The following is a 26105-nucleotide window of genomic DNA, read 5'->3' on the forward strand; positions in this document are numbered from 1 at the left end:
CATTTCAATAGTATATTTATTATTTATACAACTTTACAAAATTACTTTTGTTAAAATGATAAAAGGAATGATAAATAATGTGTATGATTTTCACAGGGGAGATACATACATGGCTTCATTTAAAACTTGTTGGCTCATGATTTAAAGTTTTAAATTCACATTTTAAAAATATATTTCAATTATTTTCATTTATAATTTTACCCCCTCCAAATAAAAAAGCAAGTACGTCCTTGTATGTCTGTATTAGTTTTTCTGTCTGTTTGTGGGTACCAAAGGATCTCACTAACTGCTGAACAGATCGGGTTTTCCTTTACAGGGTAGCTTCTCATAGGTCCTAGGAAGTTTATAACTATTTTGGGGGGAGGGTACTACCATCCTCCCAAGAGAAAATTAATTGTTTGAATTATAAATGTGCACCAGGATATCAAAACTGAAAAGGATCAAAAAAATGTCCCCTCCCCTCATTCTGCCCTCCAAATCTTATAGGGTTAATTTGAAAAATGGGGGGGATAAAAATTTTTTTAAGAGGATGGGTATAATTATTATAATTAGTGCTGAATATATGTTTGTGTTTTATAATGCTAAATAGTAAACTTTGTGTCTATGAAGTTTTCACCCCCCCCCCTCCCCCCGTCTACTTGTTTCCTAATGAGAGAATGTTTCCCCTTCCTCCACCAAACCCCCCAAAACTCCCCCACATTGTTTTAATTTTTCCATAGCAACATAAATTTACTTTCAACGATTTTCTCCTTTTTGATTTTTTTATGCAAGGCTCACAAACAAGGGAAATTTGAAGCTATACCAAATATCTTTCTTAAGTTAAAGACAGGCGAATAGCTAATTAAAATGGAAAGCTAAAATTTTTGGTGAAAACTTGTAAGACCTATGCACATCAAGGCTACATACATCTTCCCTTATTATATTATACCAGGGAGGGAGACGACATTGGGCTGTTTATTACACTTGTCCACAAAGTTTTTTTGTCGAACAACTTTGGGGACTTTTGAAGAATAATGGTTGGTTAGTTCAATAAGTGTCTTAACGTTTCAACCACCAATTGTAATCTACAGAAGGGGTAATTTTGTGTATCATCTTTGGGGTTGTACATCAATATATCTGCCATTGTCATATCCCTTTAGATCTCATACATGCTCCATTATTACATTATACTGTTTAAATTTCCCTCCTTTTTATGAAGTTCTCATGATAATACTTCACCCCCCCCCCTCTTTAACAGTTATCCCACGAATCGATGATGAAATTGACTATAGGATTATAGGGGGGAAGGGGTTTGTATTTGTAACTTAAGAAGGGGTCATCTTAAACGGGTCAACAACATATATTTTCTTTGGGGGAGGGAGAGGATTAAGAATAAAATGAGAGATAAAAAAACAAGGATGACAACTTCCTTAAAAGCAAAATGGTAGTACAAACAAACATTAACACTTGTATTTTGTCTGTTGTTATAACTGAATAATCAGAATATAAATGTTTAAGTAAAAACAAAATTATAAGTGAATATTATAGAGTTGCTATGTTTTCTAAATTGTACAATAGAACAATACTAACAAGCCTAAATTCTAAAAATTCTAAAAAATCTATCTGTTCCAGATGTACAGACGGACGGACGTGCAACCAACCCCAATTATAGAAAAGAAAATTATGATAAGAGATATCAGTAAAGGACGGAGCGGCCTTGATTATAGAAAAGCTTCGCTTTTAAAAATTGGTCCTTAGAAACACATTCTTACAAAGGTATATCTAACATTGTCTCACATGAAAGTTTGTTTTGTTTTAAAGATATGTATTTCATAAAGAAAAGACATATACATACAGAATTACATATTATAGTACGAGACTTTTATTTACATCAACATAGCTTAGTAGCTAGAAATTAATCAGAAAAACAGGAATCACTGTGTTATTAAAAACTCAAGAAAATCAGAGATAAAATTAGTTTCTTGCCCTGCATTTTGTAACAGTTTGAAGGAAAATTGGGTTAGGAGAATTGTATGGGCATGCAGGTTGTTTTTATTCCAATTTGAAATACAGTCTTCTTTGCTTAATTTGAGTGATTTGTCTAAAAGCGAATTACTTATGTAAGATTTAGAAAGCGTAGCAACTCTATAATCAATTTTGCATCAACTCTTATACATTTATAATCTGATTATTCAATTTTGACACTATACAAGTGTTAATGTCCGTTTGTCCTACCAGTTCAGCGCTTCGCTTTTATGGATGTTGTCATCCTTGTTGTTTCTATAAATGCTCATATTTAAACTTCCTATTGTATAGGATTATGGGGGGTGGGGTGTGATCACAGGGTTTTTTAACCCCCCCCCCCCCCATATTCAATTGAATATGATTTACTTTACAAGGCATAGGAAAAAAGCAAGCCGTTCTTATTTTCTCTGCTCCCTTCCTGAACTACAAATGAATTCTTAAGAGCAACTTTTTTTTTTGGGGGGGGGGGGGAGGGAGATTAGAATATAGAATTAGTTTTTTTCTTCGGCACCTCGGGGCTAAAAAAACTGGTTTTAATCTTATAATTGTACATTCTATATCCGCGGAAAGCCGTTTATAACACAATGAAAGAAATAAAATAACTATTATTGTCCATGTTTTACCTTTTACCTTTATTTTGGCAGAAAATAGTAGTAAATCATATTCAATTGAATATGGGGGGGGGGGCAACTCTGTTTAACTTTAGCCAAATAAAGGAAATCGGAGGGTTTATCAACAAGGATGACAACATCCATAAAAGTGAATCAGTAGTACAAACAAACAGTAACACTTGTAGATTGTCAGAACTGAATAATCAGAATATAAATGTATAAGTATAAACAGAATTATAAGTTAATATTATAAAGTTGTTCCACTTTCTTAATCTATCTGTTCTAGATGTACAGACGGACGGACGTGAAACCAACCCCAATTATAGAAAAGCTTTGTTTTTAACAGCAGTAGATATAATTAACACCCCTTCCCATATCATCTTACATGTATGATATGACCCTTCCCCCCTCTACCTACCCCTATTGGATAGATAACTAAAAGCTTTTCCTTAATCTCTTATAATATTACCCCCCCCCCCCCACGCCAAACATGTATAGACTCATAGAGTCATGGAAAATTTTAATTTAAAATATATTTCTGTTTTCATAAAGTTAATATTTCACAACTCTTCCCCCTCCCCTAATTATTATCATATCAACAAAGTACAATGTCATAAGCAAAGCATCTCTAAAATTGATTCCTAAAAATGTAAGTATGTACTTCAACATTATCCTGTATTTCAACAAATTTACTAACAATTTTGTCTCTACTTTTATACATTTAAATTCTGATTATTCAGTTCTGACACTCTACAAGTGTTAATATTCGTTTATCCTACCGTCCCAGACCTTCGAGTTTAGGGAGTTTATGTCATCCCTGTTTTATAGCTTAAATGGTAGTATCAAACAGCGTTAATTACAGCTTTAAATTTTATTAAACAAATTTAGCTGCTAGTCAAAATATAACCATTCTTGTTATATAGACAAGAACGATGACGTCAAGTACTAACGAAGCTTTGTTGCTAAATCAAAATTAGAGTATTCTTATTTTAAACCATAAGAGCCGGCCATTGGATTTTAAACTGATCCAGATTTTTTACAAGACAAAATTTCATGGACATATAAATAAACAGACCACTGAATAAAGCTATTAAAATATCTAACTTTTTAACCATGCATAATATTAGTATCAAAGCTTTGCCTTTTACCTTTTATAACATAAATTTTTTAATAGATATAATAATCCTCTTTATCTTATTCTTAAAATACTGATTCCTATTCCATAAAAAATATATTTATAGTAAAACAAGGATGACAACATCCATAAAAGCGAAGCTCTGAAACGGTAGAACAAACGGACATTAACACTTGTATAATGTCAGAACTGAATAATCAGAGTGTAAATGTATAAGAGTCAAAGCAAAATTGTAAGTAAATTTGTTGAAAAACTGCTTGATACAGGATAATATTTATGTACATACTTATATTTTTAGGACTTGATTATAGAGTTGCTTCGCTTATAATATTGTACTTTGTTGTCCCATGAATCAGAAAACCAAAAATCAATTCTAACATGCATAAATTAACGAAAAAAGCTATCCGTTACGGACGGACGGACGTATGGACGGACCGACCCTAATTACAGAAAAGCTTCGCTACCCCTTGTTTTCAATTTTATGGGAGAAGGGGAGTTTATCTGCACAATTGGGTACTTCGAGTGAAAACGCCAATATATATACTTCTATTTAATAATTTATTTAAGTATTTTAAAATTATTTCTCGTATTCATTTAAATCCGGTGCAGTGGTTAGGCACCGGTTCTCATCAATACGAAAAAACTATGTCTATCATCGTATTATATCCAGCTTTCTACGAATATAAAAATATACAATCATAAGATATCCGCGGCAAGGCGTTTATAATACGATGCGAGAAATAACTATTCTTTTATCTAATTTAAATTTTTGCTCATTGTAAACAGCAAAGAAATTCTACAATTAAAAATAAAATATTAAATCAATTTATCGTCCATTGTCTTATCCCGTAATAATATAGTAATTGTATAAAGGTGTTATTTGGAGGTTTCCTTCATTTTCCCTTTTTAAAAGCTAGGTTTTTCCGTACGAATGAGATGGATAGCTTTTTTCATTAATTTAGGCATGTTAGAATTGTCCTAATTATTAGCATTTCCCCGTAGGGGGGGTGGGGGGTTCAAAAACTTTGGGGACTTTTATTAAATCTTGACTTGACTTCAAAATTTAATCTGCAGAAGGGGTGATTTAGTTTATTATCTTTGGGGATGTAAATAAATTTTTTGCTCATTGTCTTATATAGAGGAGCTTCGCTTCTAAGAACTATCTAAATGTATTATTTTAGATTTTATAGTCCTTGTTTCACCTTCTATTTTTATTTTGTCGGAGAATGGTAGTAAAGTAAATCATATTCAATTGAATATGGGGGGGGGGGGGGGGGGGGTAAAATCTCTGTGAACACCCCACCCCCATAATCCTTTGCAATAGGAAGTTTAAATATGAGCATTTATAGAAACAAAAATTAAATTTTACTTTTATTTGAGCTAATGTTAGATATACCCAATGGTAATATTTAAAATTTTCACTTGGTTAAAAAGTGAAGACACTGCTAGTTTTAACCAACCAATTAAAATATCCTTGTATTTATGTTTTGACATGTCCTATACTCAATAGGCATCTATTAAATGTAATCTAAATAAAACAAGGATAACAAGATTATCATCCATTGTCTTATCTCCTAAGTTGTTTACAACCCCCTCCCCCACACATACTCACACAATACAAATACACATAATAAATACTAGGATATGACAATGAAAGAAAAATCGAGATTTTTGGAATAAAGAAAGGGGAGAATAAATTATTTAAAAGTCTTATCTATTATACAAATTTTATATCTAAGTTTTCATATTTATTGAATTGTTTAAAAGTAAAACTGATATGGTTCTGAGTTCTGATATCGCAAAAACCAATCAACCAATATTATTTTTTTTATAATTCATTCTATAAAAATAAAAAACTCATCAATATTTAATTTTTAAAAAAAATTGTATAAAAAGTAAAAAAAAACACTGAGAAAATATTAGGTGTAGAGGTTTCGTGTTTTTTCTAGACAGCCATATTGGCTATTTTTCCAAATTTTGACGAAACGAAAAAATTTATTGGAAAATATCAGTAAATATTAACTTTCAGGATCGTATAAATTTAGAAAAGATTTTAATATTTAGGTTTCCTGTCCAAATTCAACCCTTTCCCTAATTATTATAAACGTCTTTGGACAGTTAGAAAATAGGGGGAATATTAAAGAAATATTGACCCGACAGTTTCAAATTTCCATCGTCTAAGATCTATTGAATAGATTTCTAGTAGACATATGTCTGCGTTGGCTTATAATTTTTGTTGAATCTTAATTTGTTGTGTTTAAACTTTTCATCCAAAAATTAACCTATAAAAGGGATATTATAGGGGATTTTTATCAAATATAAAATATAGAGTAGCCTTAGAACAAGAATATTGAATAGTTATTTCTCGCATCGTATTATAAACAGCTTTCCGTGGATGTAAAATGCACAATTAAAAGATTAAAACCAGTTTTTTTAGCCCCGAGATGCCAAAGGCACGGGCTAACAAAACTGGTTTTAATCTTATGATTGTACATTTTTATATTTGTAGAAAAATGGATATAATACGATGCTAGACATGATTTTTTCGTATGGATATTAATCGGTTTCGAATGAATACAAAAAATAATAAATACTTACTTTGCATACGCTTCTCTCTTATCTCCCTGATATCACCTGAAACATAATTTTTATTAATCAATAAGACAATAAAAACGGTTAACGGCTGATAAGGAGCAGCTTTGTTGTTTATACTGTTATATGGTAAAACATGCCCTATAGGTAGAAGAATCTACACAAGAAAAATCAGAACTCTATCTTTAATAATAGTAAAGTAACCATTTTTTGTTTGAGGGTGGGGGGGGAGCCTGTAAATCCGGGAGATTTTGCCCCTCCACATTCTACAATCTAGGGAACTATATGAGATAGATATTAAGACAAAGTAGAAAAGCTTTTTAAGTTTAACTATCATTAAATCTGCTATTATGATATTAGGAGTCACTTAATATAAGTATAGTTATTTATCGCATAGTATAAAAACAGCATTCCGCGGATATAAAAATTGTAAAATTATAAGATTTTTTAACCCCGAGAGGCCGAATTGACGGACCAAAAAAACTGGTTTTAATCTTATTATTGTACATTTTCATATTCGCAGAAAATTGGATATAATACGATGTTATACATAATTTTTGAATATGGTTGAGAACTGGTTCTAATCCACCGGATATAGATCAGTTTCGAAGCGATATTGGAAAATTTAATAATATATGGCAATATACTGAAATACTTTTTTTGTTTTTAATAAAAAAACTGGAAATGCATTCAGGGTTTCGTCCATGTGAAATAGTTGACATATCAATTTTAAACTTTTTTATCACTCCCGCATTTTCCTTTCCCTTTTTATAAGAGCGAAGCTGATCTACACCTAATTTTGACTCTCTGTTCGTAGTCAGCTCTTAATACTATGTATAAAATGTGATTTTTTCAGTCAATATTTTTTTATGGATGTTTTCATCCTTGATATTGCACTAAATGTAGCTGGACAAAGTGTCTCAAAAATAAGCCATGTGACGTCATAACAATGAGGGAGATGAGAGGAGAATAGGGAAAGAAGACCACTAAAAAAGAGTTGGATGATCCCTTCTTTTTATGACGTCACAAGGCTGAGTTTTTGAGACACTTTTTCCATCTACCACAAAATGGTTCATCAAAAACATCCAAAAAAAGGGGATATTTTAAAACATATTGCTATAAATAAATGATAGATTCAAACTTAATTATTAATTACATTTTTTGCTTATTTATCCTTTTATTATAACTTGGACATTACCGATGAATGCATTTGTTTGGCTTTAGTTCATATACATATATGTGGTACACATTAGAGTTGGGCCGGATATATATTATATAAAAAAGGGTTAAAACTTAAAATTGGATTATTATATTGCCGGATATCCCGCCCAACCCTAATAGACATATAACATATGTATCTCTAAAGGCTATGCTAACTTTTAATCAATGCTTATTAATGCAAAAAAATATTTTTTTTTTCAACGGAAAGCTTTTATATTGTTAGGGTCAGTCCTTCCGTCTCTACGTCTCAATAGGATGTCTATCTGTTTGTACCAAAGGATCTCAATAACCAATTAACCGATATAGATCCCCTTTACAGTGTAGCTTCTCATGGGTCCTGGGAAGGTTTATAGCTATTTTGGGGGAGGGTATCTCGATTCTCCACCCTCCTGATAAAAAGCACCTCCCCCCCAAAAAAATATTTATAAAAACTTTTTCTTTAAAACTCAAATTGAAAATAAAGGGGAGGGGGGAAGTGTCGATTTTTCCCTTCCCTCATAAAGTGCACCTAGAGGCATCTGGGGCATCCTTTCAATATAAACATGGTTATTATTGAAACTTTATAATAATTCCTAGATATCATTTATTAAAATCATAAAATCTATGATTATGTATAAAAAAAATTCAAACTGAGATAAGAAAAATATTTTAATTTGCGAAAAGTACTTTTTCTCAAAATGCATTATTCCGATTTAAATTCTACAATTAATGTAGGTTTGACTTCAAATTGACTTTGAATTAGGGGGGACTGTAAAGTACATAGGTACCCAAAGTTTTTATTATCTCGTTATCTTAAATGTTGGCTCAAACACTTTGGATACTTTTATACAATTAAATTGGTTAGTTTCAACCGATAATTTTGATCTACAAAAGGGCTTTTTATGTTTAATAGCATTGGGGAAGTATATAAATTTGTCATCTATTATTTTTTATCCTTTGATTTAAATCTAAAATAAGTTGAAAATAAAATATTTTAAGGATTTTTTCATTTCTTGGTTTGGTTGTTTATTTACTTAACTTATTAAACAAAATTTACTTTGTCAATTTGAAAAAGAAAGAAATAGTTTGTTTTTTTTATATAAAGCTCTAAAGGGATAAGACAATGGACGTAAAATATCCCAATGATGATAAACAAAATTACCACTTTTGTAGAAAATAGAATTATTGGTGCGAAAGGTTGGACACCCAAAGTTTTTTGTGTAAAGAATAAGATAACGAGGTAATAAAACTTTGAGTACCAGTCCTCACCCTCCCTGGCTATATACAGTGTGTTTTTTTTATGAGAACTTTTTTGAAAGCAATTTTACCCCACTTATAGTTATCAGAATTTAATGATTAATGGCTTAAATTTCTTCGTTTTTTAAGGGAAATTATGAAACAACCAAAAAAAATTACAGTTTTTGTTGAAAAAGTACAGTAAAGTTGAAAATTAAAAACTTAGGTGTCAACATCTAAAAATGGTCTTAGCGCATTTTTCTTATGTTCAAATATTCTACCTTTTGCAAGAATGGCTGCAAAACGCTTCAAAGTTGAGATATAGAGCTATAAATTTATACAGATACTATTGGGGACATGTACTAGAATAGGTCAAAGTTTGAAGGCCATATCTCAATCAGGGAGAAAGTACTGGCCCCCCAAAGTCGACTACTGAAAATCCAATTTTGAGCATAAGAAAAATGCGCTAAAACTATTTTTAGATGTTGTCACCTAAGCTTTTAATTTTCAACTTTACTGTACTTTTTCAACAAAAACTGTAATTTTTTTTTGGTTGTTTCATAATTTCCCTTAAAAAACGAAGAAAATAAGCCATTAATCATTAAATTCTGATAACTATAAGTGGGGTAAAATTGCTTTCAAAAAAGTTCTCATAAAAAAAACACACTGTATAAAGTTGTTTGTCTTTCAAATTTTCCCTTAAACAAGGATGACAAATCACAAAAGTAGAGTAACTTATATTTAGGCAAAAAATACTACTAAAATGAAAAATAGAAAAATTAGTTGCTTGAAGGTCATTTTTTGTTTAACAGTCCAGAAAATTACATTTCTCTAAACGGACGGATGGACATTTCATATTAAAGAGTAGCTTCGCCAACAAAGAAAGTCTATATTTACTTTTTTTTCTTTTCATTAATCAATTTAAAATGCTTTGTCATCATGGTATAATTTAAGAATTTATAAAAAAAAAGAAAATAATATTTTTCTACATTGTTGCTTTCATTTAAAAACAAGGATGACAACATCCATAGGTAGAGAAGCAAATAAAAGAAAATAGAAAGCAGAATTGACATACAGACGAATTTGAAGAGCTGTATATACGGACAAAGTAAGTTATATACTAGATGCTCATTGAAATAGGAAATTTTAAAATAAACGATTAAGCCGGCTTTCTTGAATAGCAGCCAATAAAATAACTTTCCCCCTATAAAAGTAGCTTTCCTAAACGGACAAAAGAACATACATTTGGAATTTTACCATAGCTTTACTACTTTAAAGTTTAAACTAAAATATTATTATAAAATTTCAAAAATAATAATAAGAATCCTGAAAATGAGTTACTTTAAATATATATTTGGTGGTAGCCTGAAACAATATAAAGTGGTAATTATATTTACCATCATTAGGTATGTATAAATTAATCGCCTATTGTCTTATCCCTTAAGATCCTCGTGTCCTTACACTTTAAGCCCTTTTCGCAACTTGCATTGATGGATAAAGTTGCAGCTGCAGTTGTGTTTATTGCCTTAGTTTTCTTTATTTATACATACCAGGTGGCTTATACCATGTAGATTGTAAGTATGTTGCACAGCAATAAAAAAAACCGGTGCTTCCCCCTTAAAATGTCTGCCGAGCACTATAACCCCACACCCTTTATTTTGAAAAATGGTGAAAAAAGAGAGGGGGGGGGGGTAAGCGTTTTTTTTCTTATGCCTAAACCCTGCATGCCGGGGGCCCGAATCCTGCAGGGCTACTCAATACCCAATACAGCCTAACCTTTAATAATCAAGGGATAACGGTGCTTAAATCATGTAAAGCAATTAATATTCTTAGATATTTAAAAAATATGTAAACAAGAAGACTATGGGACACGCTTACCCTAATTATATAGGGATCATGGAAACAAAGTAGTGGGTTTGGTCGTACTTTCACAATATGTTTTGATAGGTTAGGTTAGATAAATGTAAATGATTGCCCCGAAAGGTTAGAGAATTGACCCCAAAGGGGCTAGAAATAGGAGTAAAGCTACTGTGAAAATACGATGAAATCCGCTACTTCATTTTCTTTCCATTATCCTGTAATAGCTTTTTTTATCATATTATGATTGGTATTTTTGCCTGAACACCTGGGAATAGTTTGTTTATATCTACCGAGGTTTGTCTAATTAAACCTTTTTACCAACAATTTATTAGATAAGTTGATAAGTTAGAGAGGTACTAGGCAGGGATCTTAAGGGATAAGACAAAAAAAAGAACGATAATTTGATGTGGAACCCAAATGTTTGAAAACAAAAAAACATTCTTTAGATTGACATACTAAAATGAAATGATTTAAAAGTTGTCTATCATTAAATAAAATAATATTTATTGATAAACCATAATTTCAAGATATTATTTTGATAAAATTTTCTTTTCATTGTAGGGCATACAATTCTTAAATTTATTAATTTTTTTATCGCTTTCCGCGGAAATTTAAAGGAAAAATTATCAGATTAAACCAATGCTAAAAAAATGGTATTAATCTTAAAATTTTATTTTTATATTCGTGCAAAATTGTTTGGAATAAGATGATATACATGATTTTTAGTATAGCTGAGAACCGTTTTTAATCTAGCGGATATTAATCGGTTTCGAAACTATACTGCATGAAAATGAATATTACTGTATTTTACAAAAAATGTGTAAATTTATTTTAGTTTAATAAAGACTGACATATATGTAAATTAGATTTATATTTTTATGCTAGCCTAATATTAAGAATTTTATTTAGAAAATGTTACAGGGAGGGAGAGGATAATAAATGTGAAACCAATATTCCTTGTGTATTCTTAGGTATAAGACAATAAACGAAAAATTAATACACTTCCCCAATGTTGATTAACAAAATTACACCTAAAGTAGGTTAATTAGTTTGGTAAAAACTTTTTGACACTACTTGATTATAACTAACCATTCAAAATTCAGTTTTTGTGTGGTTTTAAAACTTTGGGTACCAGTGAAATATAAAGTTATATATAACAATTTAGATGAGGGATTAATATAGCATTGTCCTATCCAGGGTGTCGGAGCCGTTTAATTTTGATGCGGCTCCGGCTCCGGCTCCTACCTTAAAATTAATATATCAATTTTTGTTCATTATTGAATTTGAAAAAATAAAATAAATAATATAAAATATTTTGCTTTTATTTGATTAAAGCTATATAAAAGTAGAAGGATGTGTGTCTATTTGTTAAGTAACAATAGTTTTTCAGTTTATTATATGGAAATAGACCATTGCCAAATTATAATATTACTTAAAAAATCATTTTTAGCTAATCTGGAGCCGGAGCCGTTTTTAACGAAAAATACGGCTCCGGATCCGGCTCCGGCTCCACCAAAAATGTTGCTGCTCCCGGCTCCGGCTCCAAAACACTGGTCCTATCCCTTTATCCCTGAGAATGTTATGTCTGTATAAAAAGAAATTTTGAGCCAGTTACACGTAGCCCCGAGGTAACAGCTCAGATCTAAAAGCAGGGAGGGGAGGGACAATGAGTTGCAAATTGTACCAGTTCCCAAAGTTTTATTATAAAGTATCTCTTTGGGTAGCTTAAAAACTTTTATTTCATCTTGATTAGTTGGTTCGAATTAGAAGTGTCTAAACTTTTGAACCAGTAACTTTATTTAATGAAACTGAAACTAAAATTTTCTTTTACCATCATTTTGGACGTACATAAACATTTTGTCCATTGTCTTATCCCTTTAGTTCCCTGTTTAAAAGGGAAAGGGATTAGAATTATGGAATTTTAATCCTCTTAAATCATTTAGAGTTTTTTTTCGTGATTGTAATTTATCAATTAATGAAAATTGGGAAGAGTTCAGGACGTATAAAATAATTCAAATCATTGAGCCTTTCACATGAAAGAATGGTTTTAAGCATGACATTTATATTCAACATTTTTAAATTTGTTATTTGTTAGTTTTAAAGAAAACATTCTAATAAACTTCTATTTTTCTAAAATTCCTTATGGCGATTTCCTATGTCTTACCCTAAACTATTTCAAGATAAAAACAAAAATACTTCTTTTTCTACGAATAATGAACTGATAAAATGAAGAGTGAAAAATACAGTTATAGGACAATGGTTGTTTAATCATTTTAGGTCCCGCAAATTTTAAACCGTCTCTGTGCCTATAAGAATCTTCAATTTTAAGGAGAACCATATAGGTTAAGCATTGAATGAGATCTATCGGTACACAAAGACAGACATACATCCTGTTAATAATAATAAAAATCTTACCTAAGGCCTTGGAGAAGTTATTGAGCACCTTGGAGGTTGAGTCATCGGGATTGTTGTGTTGCTGAGAACCGCCGCCGACTTTGGACCGTCCACGTTCCTGCGTATGATAAGGTCGGGAGTAATACATTTTCATACCATATCATTATAGGAATGATATTATTATAATAACATTATTATGGAGACATGCTGATTGCATACTAGTGGAGCATTGTATGCATAGTTTTATATATGCAGTATATAGTTATGTATGTATAATAATAATTGAATATGTGTAGTTTTCTAGTTTAGTAGAGGAAAGCACTAATACTAAAGCTATGTGTATTTTCTTATTTTTCTTTATTATTTCTCCTCTCTTTTCCTCTGGTGTACTGTGTAGCTATATTATAGAGCTAGAGCTATGTTATGTAGAGATGTTAAATAATAACAGATTCATTATACATACAGATTATACAGGAACAGAGTACACATACATATATATATTATATTACATATATGATATTTATTTAATATGGGCAGGCACTGAGTTCATCTAGATCTTGGTTTATAACACTAAGTTAACTAGCTACTACAACACTGATGATAGCACACAAATATAGGTTTTTGGTTGCAACAAGCTAATTAAAAAAAAAGTTTTTTAAAATTTTTCAATAGTTTGTTTTAACTCTAGTTTTACTGTGGTACATTCATTACACACACACTAGCTACAATAGCTACAAAATAATTTTCTAGCTACAACAAGAGTTCTCGAGTTCATTTTGTACCTTGATTGCGTTATTATCAGTTTGGCCAGTGTGCAGTGTAAGCAGCAGCTGCAGCCGACAAGATGCTAATTTATCACTGGCAGCTGGGCTAAGCGGCTGATGGAGTCTTTGTGACAGCCGCCAAGCTGAAGTAGTTGTAGTAGTAGTATTAGGCAATAATAATAGGCTAGTTAAAGCAGTTGATTGTGTTTTATGTAAGGCAACTACTGGGTCAAGCAAAAGCTGATGCTTAATCAAAGAAGTCTTTAGCAGCTCTTGCTTTTGGTTTAATAACAGCTGATTGGCAAAAGCTGTTATACAAGATTTAGGTTTGATGAAGGTTGCAAGAATAGGCCTGCATGTGGATATCAACAGAGGCATGGGATGGGAGTAGTGGAGTTATTGTACAACAGGTTCTTAAATATCTCATATACGGTACGGTAACACTTTCAGCAATCATTTAGTTAAGCCAAGTTTTGAATCATTTCTTTAAAAGCAGCTCTATTGACTATCAACTTAAGGATGTTGCATCCTAATGTAAAAAGATTTGGATGTCAGCATGTTTGATTTTATTTTCAATAAGAAATGAGAGCTTGATGAGATTAGATTGTAATTATTTGTGCTTGCGTTGTTCTGAATGGACTAATTGTAAACATGGATTGCATTGCTTTTTTCTTACTTCTTTGAAAAGATTAATAAATTTGTAAAAAGGATTTCTATATAAAGAATATGGAACAGTCCAGTTCTTTGTATGTATCACAGAGAATGAGAATGAGTATAATAATAATGCACTACAATGGTAGCAGAGTTGCTGCTATGTAATTTGTAAAATTTGTTTATACCAAGTGCATATAAAATGGGTGGCAGTGGCAGTAGCTATATTTTATTTAGAAATAACTAAAAACAAGCTCTCTTTCTCATATAACAGCTGATTTTATTATGAATACAGCATCAATCAATCAATCAATCAAACTATTAATCAGCATGCAGCGATGACTAAGCTTTCTGGTTGTTGTGCGCCTAATGCCGCGTTTGATTATTTGTTGCAGATGGTCATCTTCATTAAAACTTCATTACTGCATTATCATCTCATCTAACACAGCAAAACTTGTATAAAATAATTTGTCCCCCCTTTAAAAATGTAAAGAAACCATGTGACAACAGACAACAAGCACTCGTATTTCTTTCTGTTCAGAAAAACCAGCTAGAAAAAAGACTTGACTTGAGCATGTAAATAGGAAGATGTTGTTTGATTGTTGTACTAGAAGAGGCTGAGGGCTTCACCACAGTGGCCCCCACGTAGTCATCAGTCGCGAGCATAGTAACAAATATATCACAAACACACTTTTATAATCCAAGCTTATTTTTTTTAGGAATTACAGACTATAACTGTTTCACACACTATCTGCATATATAACATGTATATATAAAGCAGAATATGGCAGCAACAGAATTTCACTTAGCAGGCATTATTATCATTATTATTATTTAATATCACACGCCCATACAACTTATACAAAACACTTTAGAAATGACTCACAAAAAGTAAAAATCTTGTACACAAAGGTGCAAAGGATTTTGTCACTGGTTAATTTATAATATGAAAGATTTAGCTACAGTTGTACACTATGCTGTGTACGCGTAGTGTATATTATAATGTATAAAAAACCTAAAAAGTGAATAAATGTAGCAGATTGTATGAATATTTTGGAGCCACTGTAGTTTAGTGCACACACACTCCTCTACACTACACACACAGACAGAGAAACGGCAGACAAAGTAGAGACCAAAAGGGAAACAACAGCTACCCCCCCCTTCCCCGTCTTCTCTCCTATTTCCCGCCATTTCTACTCCCTACAGAAACTGGTTTTAACCATTCCCCCCTCCTCTTTTCCCCACTCCACACTAATACCGCCACAAAGTCTACCAAGGAGGCCAACCCCGTGGTTCAATGTGTGTGTGTGTGTGAGTATAGTAAGTCTGTGTAAATGATTATGTGTGTGTGTGTCAGTGAGCCTAAGGAGACCCGAGACTGTTTCTATAAGTTAACAGCAGCCTCTAGCCAAAAGAGCTTCCACAATACCACAAAACATTTAAACAGCAAAAACATGAATGACATCAATAACTTTTAAAAATCGAAAGTTAGCTCTTTTCTACAAAACATGCATTTATTCCTTATTAATCTATTAAAATCAAAATTTGTTGAGACAGAGCAAAACAAGATAGGCCAAGTAAAATGTTTAGTTCACAATATTGTAGTCACATCGCCTCTAGCCAAACCAAAATTGGGAAATGAAACCAGAAGAGAAAGAAAGATAGAATTAAAAGGGTAAACTGAAAATTAGATGGTGAGAGGTAGGGGGGGGGGGGGGTGTTTTAAAAAGGCCAGTAGTATAAAGAGAGGTGTGTATATATATATTTATGACTGTTCTAGTATAAGAAGCTGTGCAGTCACTCTCTCTGTCTCTCTCTCCTAACATAATCTTCACCCATTCTAACCCCCAAATGCCTTCTGTTTCTTAGAGTACTAATTTCATTCTCTCTCTCTCTCTTTCTCTCTGGACACTACACTAACCAAATATGCCTTAACCCTTGCCCTATCTCCCCTACCTTTACTACTTAGATTTTGGAGTATCAATTCCTTTACTTCCTCCCTCTCTCATTTCCTATTTGGTTAGAACATTTTTCATTTCCAGACCTTCTCATTAAGTATACTCTTTCTTTCTCTCTCTTCTTTTCTAGATGTTTTTCTCTCTCTCTCACCTTCTTTTCTTGGTTGTGATATTATAATATATTCTAATGGTGGTTCCTAGTGTGCTTTAGTAAAAGATTTATCACAACTAAAACTAGGCTACTTTGGTTGGAAATGCCACTGTAATATAAAGGTATAAAGTAGCTTTAGAAATAATTTTAGTCTGTATATACCCAGGCATATTTTCTGCAATCCTTAGAAGGCCTAGTACAAGAGCCTCCAGAATATTATACACCTATTTCTCTCTCTCTCTCTCTTTCTGTTCTATTTCTCTATTTGCTAAACATCTTAGCATTACTATATGGTTATTTTTCTCTCTCTTTCTCACTCTCCTAAATCTTTCAATTTCTTAATCTTTCTCAGTCTCTCTCTCTCTCATTTGTTCCTTTGGTTCTGGTTGTAAATGAAGTATGTTCTGTGGCCTAAAGGTGGAAGGTGTGTGTACCAAGTAGAAGAAGAAGAATACCTTTACAATAAATTGGTTAGGAATGGTGTGTGTGTGTGTGTGTGTATTTATGTGTATGTGTGTCTATTGTATGGATGGACACAACTGTAATCTAAGTCAAAAGGTGGGGTCTACCCTGGCTCTATTTTATATTAGGGAGAGAGAGAGAGAGCCATATCATAGGTAGAAAGATAGATAGACAGTAAGAGAGACAGAGAAAGATGGATAGATAGATAGTTGACCTGGGCCCTCTCTGCATTCAATTTTGGGCATACACAGAGACATCCAGACTGATTAGAAACCTGCCATACACAGCATAACAAAACCATCAAAAGATAGACAATAGTAACAAGGAAAGACAGAGAGAGAGAGAAAGAAAGAAAGGGAAAATAATTAAGGAAATTGACCAAGAAAAAGGATAATTAGTGAACCAAATGTAAAAGAGTCTCATTATTAAAAGCACAAAAGAACCAAAAAATATATTTTGTTGTATTTTTTTTGTCAATAGTACAACTTAAATGTTTTTAAAAAATAACTTCTTAACAAAAACAACTTCTAGAAACTTTTCAAAATTTTGATTTAAATAAATTGCATAAAAATTAGTGCAGATTAAAAAAATAGCATAGTATCAATCAGGGATCTAAAGGGATAAGACAATGAAAATAAATAAATGAACGTCTCTAATTGAAAAAAGATATCTAAACTCAAATTATAAGGTCAAATCTACATATATTTTCAATATTTCAATTGCTAAATATTTAACAGTTTTCAAGGCATTTTTGTATTCGCCTTAAATTCCAAAATTTTAATACACAATTTAAAGCTAAAGATAGAAAAACCTCTGAATATCTGTATATCTTTCAGTTTATGGACATACTTTAGTAATGGTCTTAAATACTCAAAAACATATCAGATAATTACATTTAAAAATAGAAAAATAACTTACTGGATAGATAGATATCTTCCAGATTTTATGTAGTTGCTAGATATCTTACAGTTTTCAAAGTTAATTTTTTAAAGGCCTGATTTTAAATACATATTAGATAGATATTTACCCTTAAAGATAGAAAGATATCCAACTATGTATTTAAGATTATTGATAGTTCCTAGATATGTTAGATGTTATAAAGTGTATTTTTTGTAATAAATAGATTTTTTACAAATAAAGATAGAAAGATAGCCAGCTGGATAGCTAGATATATATTCCATGTTTCAAAGTGTATTTATTTTTGATTGATCTGTAATCTAAAGGCAACAAAGCATTTAATAACAAGGTTGAAAACCCTTGAAACTTTTCAAAGTGTTCAAACTTTAATGTCAAGTTGCATGGATTTTAAATATAAGCTTCCAAAATAGTTTTACCTTATTATGTTTTATAATAAAGTGTTCGATTAAAAAATTAAATACCTACATTTTTGTGTATTTCATCAATTTCACTCTAAGTTTTTCTAAAGAATATTATTTTAATTTCAACCTGGCTTCTTAGAGGTTAATTATTCAATTGCAAAGTTGTGATATATATAATTAATCCTTTACTTGAAATAATGGTGTTATTTTAAACAATTTTTGAGTAAACATATCAAGTTACAAGTACATGAGGTTTGGTGATCATTTGCTAAAATATAAAATTGTATTTCTTTGTATGGACTCCCTTTCCACACATGACATACACAGAGATGAACTAGAATGTTTATACATAACAACCAATGGATACCAATAATCTTTAGTCTCAAAAAAAGACAGGATTTATTTTTGAAACTACTTGCCTTACTGTTTAATGACCCCTAATTTAGCAGAAAACTTTTAATTAAGACATGCTGATTTGAGCTTATTTGTACATCAGAATTTTACACAACTTTAATTATAACTAACTTTATTAATTCCTTTTATATCAAAAGTAGAAAATGGATTTCATACTAAATCCATTTTTAAGCTTTAAATAAAAGTATAGTTTTATGTTTTAAAATGTACAATTTTATGCTACTAAAGACAAAATTTATTATGGTTGAGGGGGCCATTTATAGTCCACTGTTTATATATTAACTAGCGGCTACGCCCCTAGAGGCCTCTAGTGGCACTTAGAATGTTTTTTTTATTTAAAATATCTAATTACAGAAATAATTGGTTTATGTTTCGTTGGAGTCTCTTTTTCGAGAGGGGTAATTTTTTTCTAGGGGCGATTTCTCCTGATAGGGTGGTGGTACCCTCCCCCAAAATAGTTATAAACCTTCCCGGGACTTATGAGAAGCTACCCTGTTAAGGAGAACCCGATCGGTTCAGCGGTAAGCGAGATCCTTCGGTACAAACACACAAACACACACACAAACACACAGACACACACACAGACATCTTGTTACTTTAGTATAAGGATTATTCAAAACTTTTGCATTCAATATTTAAAAAGTTGGTCGTGGCTGACATAAACTCCTCAATAACTGTCCTGATAAAATTCACATGGACTATGTGGCTTACATCATATCCAAATATCGACAACCTGGTGACATTATAACGACATACTTATAATGGCATAATCATTAAACAAGGGAAAAGTAGCTTTCACAAAATTCCAGTAAGATTCCAGTCAAATGTGCTTATTAGGTCAAACTGTTTTAAAATGTTTTTAATTATACAATGCAATTGGCCAACATTAAGAACAGTTAGACTTAATGAGAGCATTTGACTGGAAGCTTGCTCACAATTTTATGGAATACTAGCGGCTTAATCAAACCAATTTTTTGTATTTTAGATTTTAAGAAAATTATAATTTTTTTTTTTTGGGGGGGGGGGGGAAATTTTTTTTTTTAGGGTGGGTTTAGCCGACCCCACTATTTTAATTTTAGTTTTAAAAAGAAATTTTTTTTTTTTTGGGGGGGGGTTATTTTTCATTTTTTTGGGGGGTTGGGGGTGTCCAACCCCCCAAGAAAATAGTTATAAACCTTCCCGGGACCTATGAGAAGCTACCCTGTAAAGGAGAACCCGATCGGTTCATCGGTTAGCGAGATCCATCGCTACAAACAGACAGACAAACAAACAGACAGACAAACAAACAGACAGACAAACAAACAGACAGACAAACAAACAGACAGACAAACAAACAAACAGACAGACAAACAAACAGACATCGTTCTGCTTTCTATTATAGATTGCGAAAGCTACTATTCCCTTTATTACAGGAAAAATGTAAAATTTGCTTGATTGTAGGGTATTTTGAATTAGTAGTATAGTAGGATGGAGTTTTGGGTAGTTAAAAGAGAACTCCAGATTAAAAGCAGGGAGGGAGGGGATATTGTAATCTATACTTGTACCCAAAGATTATTAAGTTAGCTCAAAAACTTTGGGTACTGTTTATCAAATCTTGACTGGTTGGTTGGTTTAAATAGTAGAGTCCTAACGTTTCAAAATTTTAAATGTTTTTTTTATCATTGAAGATATATATCAATTAATCGTCCATTGTCTTATCCCTTTAGATCCCTGATATTTCAAGAGAATATTGTTACTATGGCAGGAAAAATTTTGGGATACAGGAATAGATAAACTTAAAAAAACGAAATTTTCATTATTTTTCATATAACTAACGCTAAAACGTCGTGTAATTAATAGGTTGGTTGAATGAAAATGTACAATTACAAGTTGAATCCATTTTATTTTAATAAAAAATAAAAAAAGTAATTCAGTTAAAAAATATTTAAAGCTACAACACTCTTTTAAATTCTAACATTTTGACTTATTATTTTGAATCAATTTTGTTTAACCCTTAACAGTCGGGCCCCTTGCCGCACCTTAATCGGTCGGGGGGGGGGGGGGGCACGTTCAATTCCCCCTCATATTATTTTAGTTCCTAATAGAGCTAGAGGGCTAAATATTTTTGTGCAAGTCCCCTGTTTGATAATGAATTTCCGACCTTAAGTAAGTCAAAGTCAATTTTCGCTTCCTTCACCATTTTATTTAACAACCTAGAAGAAAATTCTTTTTGCAGGAAATGTTTATCTTTATGTAAATTTTATATTAGAAATATCAAAATATAAATTTCAGCGGCCCCCCCCCCCCCCCCCCGACCATTAAGGGTTAATACAATTGAATATTATCCCTAGAATAAATAGATAGATATTACTAGGGAACTTAAGGGATAAGACAATGGACGATAATTGTTTTATAATCACAATGGTGATAAGTAAAAAGCCTTCCAATTATCAAAATTATCGGTTAAAAAGTTTGATTAATAACAGTTAGAAACCATCCAATCAAAATTTCTAAGTCAAAGGATAAGATAACGTGGTTATAAAACTTTGGATACCAGTGAATTTTCAATGCAATGTTCCTTACCTTCCTGGAAAAATATCTAGATATTATGAATATGAATGGTTAAATACAATTAAGAACAAAGAAAGATTAAAACCCGGTGGGTGGGGATATTGGCCTGGAAATTACACTAGTCCCCAAAGTTTTATATCCACGTTTTTGTTTTCGTTGGCTGAAGGGACTCTTATCCATATATTATGCATTTGAAATGTTGATTTCTAAGACGATTAGGAACAATGATCAAGTCTAAAATTTGTAATTATGTTTTTTATAGATTCTTTCAGAGGTGGATTCTTAAAAAAAAATTTGCTCCACTAATCGCTAGGTGGGGCAAATTTGTTTTCGTGAAAAATCCTCCAAAATCACATAAAAAATCTACAAAAATTAAACAAAATCATAGAAGGGTTATGAACATGAAATTTTATTTAATTTTTGTAGATTTTTTATGTGATTTTGGAGGATTTTTCACGAAAACAATTTTGCCCCACTAAGCGATTAGTGGGGTAAATTTTTTTTTAAGAATCCACCTCAGATGTTTGTTTTTAATGGACGATAAATTTACATTCTCAATAATTATTAACAAAATTACTCCATCTGTGCAAATGAAAAAGTTTGGACACGACTAGTTTAGAACCCCAATCCAAATTCCAAAGTTTTTAAGTCAACGAATAAGGTAATATGGTTTTAAAAACATTGGCTTTCAGTGTAATTTACAGTCCAATGTCCCCTCCCTCTCAGTGTGTATATTAGGATATATAAGTTAGAAGGAATTTCAATGTTAGGGGGAGATTTCAAATCTGCATAAAATTTTGAGGATTTTTTTTATAAAATTCGTTATCTAAAAGCGAAAATACAATTTTAGTTAATTAATTTTGACATCTTTGATTGGTGGATTGAAAACTACCTGCGCTCTAATTGGTTGAATGATGTGCGACATTTAAGCTTCTCCTATCAGAGCGAAGATAATTTTCAATCCACCAATCACAGATGTCAAAATTAATTAGCTTAAATTGTATTTCCGCTTTTAGATAAAGAATTATACAAAAAACGAATTTTATAAAAAATCCTTAAAATTTGATGCAGATTTCAAATCTCCCTCCAACATTAAAATTCTTTCCAACTTATATATCTTAGTGTATTTATTTAAATGTGAGTGGAATAGGGCAACTAACATTAATTTGATATAAAATTTAATATAGTGTCCCGTTATTCCAACAAATATTACAATAAAAAACCCAACAAATTCGCAGCCGTTTAAAAGATTTATGTTGGAAAGAAGTTGTATCAACTTTTTTTTTATAGCTAGCCGGTCCTTTTAGTAAGTAGTAGATGTAAAATTTTTCATAGAATTCAGATATGCAATTGGTTTTTTTGTAGACCTCTTATTTTTTAAGTAATTTAAGTTTTAAAAAAAAAAATTAAGTCGATTTTAAGGTACTAAAATGCAACAAAAAAAAAGAAAGAAAATGGCCATTATGAACAAAAATAGTAAGATCTTTAATTTGACACCTTACTTTTTCAATTCTGTCAGGTAATTATTGAAAAAATCGATTTTTTTAAACCCACGAGAATAAAAACTTTGAACTCAATTTTATCATTTCACAAGTAAAAAAATATGGGTTCATATATACCTTTAGAATCAGAAAAATATTACGAATCCATTGTAAGCAAAATTGAAAAAAAAGTTTACAATATAGTATATAAACTACAATAAAAGGAATTATATGAAAATATCATATTATATTGTACAGGCAACGTCTTAACTTTTGAATTGAGTATAAAAATGGGAAGGGGGTATAGAGGGGGTAAAGAGGGGGTAAAAAAGGGAAGACGATAGTGTTGCCAGAACAAAAAATACAATTGGCCATTTTTTAATTTTTTAATTTTTTAACTTTTTTTCAATTTTGCTTACAATGGATTCGTAATATTTTTCTGATTCTAAAGGTATATATGAACCCATGTTTTTTATGTCTGTTTGAGAAAATATTTAGGTCTAAAGTTTTTATTAAACCGAGGTTAAAAAAATAGATTTTTTCAATAATTACTCAACAGAATTTTAAAAGTAAGGTGTCAAATTAAAGATCTTACTATTTTTGTTCTTACTGGCCATTTTCTTCTTTTATTTTGTTGCGTTTTAGTACCTTAAAACCGACTTAATTATTTTTTTAAAAAACTTAAATTACTTAAAAAATAAGAGGTCTACAAAAAAAACGATTGCATATCTGAATTCTATGAAAAATTTTACATCTACTACTTACTAAAAGAACCGGCTAGCTATAAAAAAAAAAGTTGATACACCTTCTTTGGATATATCAAAGAGGGAGGGGACATTATCTGTTAATTATACTGGTCCCCAAAGTTTTAACACATTATTTTATTTGTTGGAGTAAATTTTAAAGCTGTTTAAAATTATGTTTTGCTCTTAATATTTTAAAACATTTAAAAGAAACACCTCTTTATTTCATTACCAAAAAAAGGCAATGCAATTTTTTTTGTAGAGGCGATTTTTGCATTTTCAGTTAAGTTTATAAGAGTTTATTTCTAATGAAAAGTTAAAATTGTACAAAACTCGTGGAGGGAGGTGACATTGGACAGTAAATTACACTGGCACCCAAAGTTTTTAAAACATGTTTTCCATTCGTAACCTCAAAAACTTTGGGCCCAATGTCCAAACATTTTAAACAATAATTTTAATATAATTTTAAGGGGTAATTTTGTTTGAGCGCACTGGGGATTTACATCAATTTAACATCTTTTTTTAAGATCTCAAAATTATTTTATAGAAACATTATAAACCTTAATTAAAAACACAAAACCTCGCATAATGGAATAAAAATCGAATGGAATGATAGACGAGCAATTCTTCTACAAAACAAAGACAATTGTTTACATAAGTAGCGCAACTTTTGAAGTTTAAAAAACCGGCATCTATCATTAAAAAAATTAAAAGAATTAAATAATAATACGAAAAAATCACGAAATCTTGTAGACAACAGTACTTTTACTTTTTCATGGAGCGTCATTCGGACGAACGTCCGGACATACCCTAGTTATATATAGAGTAGCTAGGCATCTTAATAAAAAGTGGAAAAAGCAATAGTTAACGGATATTCGTATTTCCGCCTTGTAATAGAATCTCTGTTCAGGGATCTTAAGGGATAAGACAATGAACTCTGTATTGGTGCAAAAAATGGGGACAAATTTCAAATTGATTTGACGGGGTTAGTTTTTTTTACGTAATAAGTGATGGGAAAACCCCATATCTTTTCTAGGATGTTTCTTTCCCCCTTCCCTTTTCTTTCCCTTCACTTGTGACGTAAAAAAATCAGCCCCATCAAATAATTTTTTGCACCAATACTTACAGCATCGATATACATCCTCAATTGTGCAAATTGATAATTTTGATTATTGCTAAATTGAACCAGTTTATCAAGATTTAATGAAAGTTCTCAAAAGTCATATAAAAACTTTAAAACTTTGGGTACCTGGATAATTTATAGTCCAACGTACCCTTCCTGCCTGATCTTTATTAGACATGGCAGGTGTCCTACCAGAGTTAGCAAAGAATATTTTTTCAACTCTATATTTATTATGTTTATCAGTCAGTTAGTCTTTAATGTTAAAAATGTGTTTTCTCGACTGCTATTTATGATAGACTGCTGCTTTTCTTTTTTAAATTTTTTCTTTCTAATCTCTCCTTCTCTTTCTTGATTTTAACTACTAAACATCTTTTATATATCTTACTTTGTCCGTTTATCCTTACATCATTTTTTGTACTGCGCTGCTTAGGTTTTTGTTAACCTAGCCCAACAAGAATTTATATTTTTATGTTAATATTTTTACTGTTTTACAGTTAGGGAGTTGAATCCATTTTTATAGAAGCAGAAACATAATCTATGATTATGGTTTGGACCCTCTAAAACTGTTATCTACCCTTCCACTTTCCCCTCTCTTGGTGAAGATATCTTCAACGCCGATATTATTTTTGAAATGTAAGATTCCACTTTTGCCTCTCTTGGTGAAGATATCTTCAACGCTGATACGATTTTTGAAATGTAAGATTCCACTTTCAATAGAGGCGAAACTAGAATCATGGTTTACATTTTTAATATCTATGTTTCTGTAATCTTCCATTACTTTTTTAACATCGACATAATAGAAATGTACCATACTATTTTAAAATTATGTCAATTGTGAAAAAAAGCATAGATTTTATACATAATTTAAACATTGTTGTATATTCTTAATTAAATAAACAAAACATACAAAGAGCCTTTTATAAAAGATGTTTTGTTTAATTAAAAAAATACTTTTAAAAGTGTATCAAATGAGTAATGAAAATTATTTTAATAAAGTCGTTTATTAATTAATTCAATTGTATATATTTGTAATTTTTTTGTTCAATTTATTTCATCTTAATATTTCCCTAGTAATCTCTCACCGTGTAAGTAAGCACTTAAAGGTTAGTTGCTGATCTAATTGTGCATTTTTGTGGTAAATTACTGATCAATTACTGAACAATTTGGTCTGATTTGTGAGTTAAAAGTGGATGGAGTAAATAAATGGACATTTAAAGTAAAAGTTGCTTGTATCAGTTGAAGTGAAGAAAAAGAAGGAGGAGTAATAAGGGGGGGGGGGAATAAAATCATTCTTATATGATGAATTTCCCCCAGATTTAAGATTTTTTGGATAGGCCTCCAGGTTGCGGAGCTTCAGGCCTCCAGGTGGTCTCTGTACAAATAAAAATTAAAAATAAGATTTTTTTTTGAAGGGTTAAAGGTTAACTTATAAAAAAAAATATGCTTCTTTTTTGTTG

At 31.1% G+C, this 26105-nt stretch overlaps 2 protein-coding genes across 6 annotated transcripts in view; one reads left to right on the forward strand and one right to left on the reverse strand.

Annotated features, from left to right (window-relative positions):
• The window catches only part of LOC145306500 (uncharacterized), a 228822-nt gene that overhangs the window by 71382 nt on the left and 131335 nt on the right, over window positions 1-26105 (reverse strand). For all 4 annotated transcript variants that reach the window (XM_080148635.1, XM_080148634.1, XM_080148631.1 and 1 more), the window contains 2 exons: window positions 13054-13150; window positions 6349-6384 (listed from right to left, as the gene is read on the reverse strand). In XM_080148635.1, the coding sequence (XP_080004761.1) occupies window positions 6349-6384; window positions 13054-13150 (133 nt within the window). The remainder of the gene's footprint in view (window positions 1-6348; window positions 6385-13053; window positions 13151-26105) is intronic.
• The window catches only part of LOC145306504 (uncharacterized), a 354771-nt gene that overhangs the window by 3386 nt on the left and 325280 nt on the right, over window positions 1-26105 (forward strand). The window lies entirely within an intron of this gene.

Source organism: Acartia tonsa, chromosome 14 (assembly GCF_053477335.1).
Source record: "Acartia tonsa isolate MP-2025a chromosome 14, ASM5347733v1, whole genome shotgun sequence".
Lineage (NCBI taxonomy): Eukaryota > Metazoa > Arthropoda > Copepoda > Calanoida > Acartiidae > Acartia > Acartia tonsa.